The sequence below is a fragment of the Lycium barbarum genome, chromosome 8 (genome assembly GCF_019175385.1).
Source record: "Lycium barbarum isolate Lr01 chromosome 8, ASM1917538v2, whole genome shotgun sequence".
Taxonomy (NCBI): domain Eukaryota; kingdom Viridiplantae; phylum Streptophyta; class Magnoliopsida; order Solanales; family Solanaceae; genus Lycium; species Lycium barbarum.
Genome location: NC_083344.1, coordinates 66,921,554 through 66,926,938, shown reverse-complemented (window position 1 = coordinate 66,926,938; position 5,385 = coordinate 66,921,554). Strand labels below are relative to the sequence as shown.

General features: G+C 38.7%; 1 protein-coding gene across 1 annotated transcript; it reads left to right on the top strand.

Moving 5' to 3' along the window:
- The first annotated feature begins 1,277 nt into the window (after positions 1 to 1,277).
- LOC132607855 (uncharacterized) lies at positions 1,278 to 1,850 on the top strand. Its single transcript, XM_060321930.1, has 2 exons — positions 1,278 to 1,500; positions 1,582 to 1,850. Exons 1-2 carry the CDS (start codon positions 1,278 to 1,280, stop codon positions 1,848 to 1,850), a joined length of 492 nt encoding a protein of 163 aa, XP_060177913.1.
- The last annotated feature ends 3,535 nt before the right edge of the window (positions 1,851 to 5,385 follow it).

Sequence of the window (5,385 nt, the reverse complement as noted above, 5' to 3'; positions counted from 1 at the left end):
TACTTCTCTGAAATTGTTTCCGTCGTTTCGTTTGATATCCAATCCTTATGGAACCTTCTTAGCACTTGTTTAGCACTTGATTAGCAACCTAAGGAGCGTTATAACTTTTCCTCAAGACATTATTAAATCGACATTAGCTCGGTACTTTGCGAACCCTTCTTTCAAAACACGACTTATACTTGACATTCATCAACGAACTTTCTCCTCTTGCCTCAAATGTCTTTGGAATGTTAATTAGAACCGTTAAGTACTACTTATTACTTGTAGAAACATCATATACTTCTTACCCTGCATTAGTCTATCTACCACATGATGACAAGATTATCACAATTTCTATATTTTAAACTCCATGTTCTACTTGCTTCCCCAATCCTAGTTAGTAAACCATTCAATATTCTTAATAACATGAAATGATCATAAACTCACCTTTTATTGTGTAGGAATGGGTTTTGGATAGAAATGCTTCACTTGGAGGAAACCCTAACTTCAAATCCAAAGAGATTTCTTGCTTTCGTCAAACCTAGCGAGCATTCTTGCACTGGATTCTACTACTTTGGTGTTTGATCTTTGATTTTCCTTTGGATATGTGTTGGTATGGTATGGAGAGAGTTCTATAGGTTTTGAGAGTGTTGGAGAGAAATGGGAAATGAAATAAATGAATTTGGAGCCTTCTTATATAAAATTAAAAATCTACCTGTCGGGTGTTATACGGACAATTATACGGTCCGTATAAGTGACTGTATTTCACCATCAGGGAAAAAATCCTTCCTGTTGGGTTATACGGACCCTTATACGGACCATATAAGTGATCGTATAACTCCACTTCTCTGAAATTGTTTCCGTCGTTTCGTTTGATCTCCAATCCTTATGGAACCTTCTTAGCACTTGTTTAGCACTTTATTAGCAACTTAAGGAGAATTATAACTTTTCCTCAAGACATTATTAAATCGACATTAGCTCGGTACTTTGCGAACCCGTCTTTGAAAACACGACTTACACTTGACATTTTTCAACGAACTTTCTCCTCTGGCCTCAAATGTCTTTGGAATCTTAATTAGAAGCATTAAGTACTACTTCTTACTTGTAGAAACATCATACACTTCTTACCCTGCGTTAGTCTATCTACTACATGACGACATGAAATTTTTCGAGGTGTAACAGCTTTGAGCAAGGTTAAGGTAATATATGAGATTAATTACAACTTGGTCAATCTGGTTAGATCTCTATATCCATGGTTAAATAATGTCCCTATGGATTGGCCTCAAGTGGTTCAATACATGGAAGGATTCATACCTCATAACATGATTAGATTGGTGTTTTGGAAATGTCCTCATGAAAGGTGGTTCAAATGCAACACTGATGGAGCTTCAAGGGGTAATCCAGGATTAAGTTCTACAACTTTTTGTGTAAGGAATGATAGGGGTGTGTTGGTGTATACAGGTGCAAGAAAGCTGCTAGCCACAACAAATATTGGTGCTGAAGTTGCTGTAATACTGGATGGTGTTCAATATTGTATTTCTAATTACCTAGTTCCTGTAGTCATAGAATCTGATTCATAGACATTGATTAATATTGTGGAAGGGATCTGGGATTGTCCCTGGAAGATTAGTGTGGAAGTAAGGATGATCAAGCACTGGAGTAATAAGGGCCATGTGCAATTTGCTCACATCTTGAGAGAAGGCAATGCACTGGCTGATTTTCTAGCTAACATGGTTTTTGATTTAGTAGGTTCAATTAAAATTCATATCTCTCAGGAGTTGCCAACAGCTGCAAGGAAGATATTAAATAGTGACAAAAGTGAAATGCCATACATTAGGCAATCAAAATACAAGGTTAGGGAGCCAGATTGAAGGCCATTCTACTGTAGTCTGATGAGACCTTCAAGTTCAAGACTATATTGTTATCTAAAGTCATCCTATCTAGTTAGTGGTATTAATAGATTATCTGTTCATTCTTCTAGAAGGATCTCATTAGATGATTTATACAAGCTAGTAATCCGGAATCAGACTGTTCTTGTGCTTGGCATCCATTCGTACTAGAAGTCAAGGGAGATAAAGCATCATCAGATAGAAAGTTTGCTTAACTACTGCTTGAAGTTACTTCTTTTGGATTTGATAACATAGCACCTGGTGAGAGCTTGAGGTGTCTGATAGTGATATCAATCCAAAGCAGCAGATAATTGCAAACAATACCGGCAGATGGTTGTTGTGTTTCACTTGCATCATATTTTTAGAATCCAAGATTTAGCTATTTTCTTCTTTTTCTTAGAATAGACTAGTTTTCTTTGCTGCTCTTTGATTCCTTTGTGTAAATATTTTTTCTCTTATCAATAAAACATCACTAGCCCTTACTGTGTGATTATTTTGGTTAAAAAAAATATATATCATGATACTGCTTCATCCTCTCTTTATACAGTACTGCACTCTCATACGCCTGGTATCGGAATTCATCCATCTCATTGAGTTGAAACAACCTGAGTTTGGTCACTTCTTCCTAATTCATGTTCAATTTATTCAAGGACCACATAGCCTTATGTTCAAGTTCGACTGGTAGGTGACAATATTTTCCAAAAACTAGCTTGAATGGCGAAGTCCCAATTGGACTCTTGAAAGCAGTCCGGTAAGCCCATGGAACATTATTGAGCTTGCGGGCCCAATCAGTTCTGTTTGCATTGAACGTTTTAGCTAAAATACTCTTGATCTCCCGATTGGAGACTTCAACTTGCCCACTTGTCTGAGGATGATAAGGTTTTTCCACCCCATTTTTGACGCCATACTTCTCCATCAATCCCGCGAAGGCTCTGTTGCGAAAGTGAGAACTAGCATCACTATTATCACCCTCAGGGTACCAAATCGAGTAAATATGTTTTTCTTTAGGAACTGCATAACACTCTTGGCCTCATTACAAGGTAAAGCCACCACTTCAACCCTTTTTGACAAATAGTCCACAACAACCAAGATATACTTCATGCCACAAGAGCTCACAAAGGGCCCTACAAAATCAATTACCCAGACATCGAACACCTCCACTTCCATCACATAGTGCATAGTCATCTCTAGCCTTCTACCTATACTCTCCTGCCTCTGACATGAACCACAAGACCGTACAAATAGATTTGCATCATGAAAGAGAGTAGGCCAGTAGTAACCGCATTCCAGAACTTTAACAGTAGTCCGGTTACCACTATGATGACCCCTAACTGGAGAGCCATGGCATGCCTTGTGAATCACCATCACTTCACTTTCAAGAACACAACGCTGAGTGATGTTATCAGCACATGTTCTGAAAAAGTATGGCTCGTCCCAATAGTATTGATGAAAATCCCGCAAGAACTTCTTTTGTTGGTATGCCTTGATCTCCTCTGGAATTATGCATGTTACCAAATAGTTGGAAATCTCTGCATACCATGGTGCCACCTCCATTGACACCACCAACACCCGCTCATCTGGAAATGCATCATCAATATCTAGCTCATCTGAAGGTCTCCCGGCTCTTCAAGCCGAGAGAGATGGTCAGCAACCTGATTCTCAGTTCCTTTGTGGTCTTTCACTTCGAAATCAAATTCTTGCAGCAACAGCACCCATCGAATCAATCGTGGCATACTTTCCTTCTTTTTCATTAGGTACCTCAATGCAGCATGATCTGTGTATACCATAATTTTTTACCCTAACAGATAGGCTCGGAATTTTTCAATAGCAAGCAGCTCTTGCTCAGTCACTGTGTAATTCATCTGAGCCGCATTCAATGTTCTGCTGGCATAATTGTTACACCCCGTATCTTCGAAGAAGCACTTATCAAATTTGAAACATAAGTTCGTTGAGTTATGGATAAGTAAAACCACTTTGGAATATAAGGAGCAAGCATTATTAAGTATATTAAATGAGGAAGGATGTATATAAGGTATACCATAAGGTTTTATAAGGAAATAAGTGGAAGAAATCGGGTAGTACGACTTTGGAAAAAGGATGGGTAATGTTTTGTGTGAAAATTTTGGTTCAACTTGGTGGACGAATATCTCTTATCATATTAAGTGTTTTAAGGTGAAACAAAAGCCTAAAATGAATCCCGTCGAGTCTAGTTTCCAACGCAACAAACCTCTCGTCGATTAGACTTTGGAGCATAGAATTATAGACGTTACAAGTTCAGCTGACAAAGCAGAAACGTGTGCTACAATGCTGCTACAGTACCGTGCTACAGTGCTGCTACAGTACCGTGCTATAGTGAACCCGACCCGAATTTGATCCTTATAAAAAGGGTAAGGACCCCTTTTTTTCACCAGATTTTGCTGGAAAATTCCAGAAATTGAAGAGAGAGAGAGAGAGAGGGAAACAAAAAGTGAGCAATTTTTAAGTCACGGAGTAGTGGTTTAGGTCCGGCTAACGCATGGTTGTGATTCTAGTATCATTTTGCGGGAGATTTTAGCGTGGATACTGAGGATATTGCTATCTTAACAAGAAAAAAGGTATGAATCTTTCCTTTTTGGTATTATTTAAGGAGATAAAGTCGCTAAACAATCGTGTAGTAAGTTTGTTAGTTATGGAAGTTGGAAAACAACGTGTGGGCTGTTTTATGGTACGTATTTGTGTTGGAAATGATGTTATTGATGTTGGTATTGTTGTTGTTGTTGTTGGTTGCTGAATTGTGATTTCGGGCTAGGCATATAAACAGGGGAAATGCTGCCCGATTTTCAGCAGGATATAAAATAGTTTGACTTGAGAGCTTAGCACAAATATACTACGATGAGTCTAACGATTGTGTGAACCCTCTTAAATGTAGACTTGCAAGCTCAGATGAATAAGTGTAGATAATTGGAGGCAGAACAGGTATGTTAAGGCTCTTCCCCTTTCTTTCAAAGGCAAGATCCCTATGGTATGACTTCATAAATGCTTCTGTAACCTTCTTGTCTTCAAAAGCAAAAAGTCCATGGTTCTAAAAACTTCTGATGATATCAAGGATAGGAATGATTTTATGATGATGACTCTACTTCTAAAGGCTCCAAAGTGTATGTAAAATTACCCTTTCTTTCCTTATGGCATGAATTACATAAACTGAGCGAACAACGAACACATATGACTCCAGGGAACACTAGTTCTCCATAGTGCTTGATGTGATAGTTTTCTTTAATTCTCAAGTGTTGGTTCATTCGGTTTATTATATTGAGTCTCAGATGATGACTTGGTTTGCATATGGTTGCTCACGATATTCTACTCATGCATACCGTTAATATATCATTCACCGAGTCCCGGGCCGGGTACGTAATCGTGCACAGTTTCATTGCATTGTTCACCGAGTCCCTCACTAGAGGGCCGGGTACGTATTATACTTCACCGAGTCCCTCCCTAGAGGGCCGGGTACGGTATATATATGATCATTTCACCGAGACCC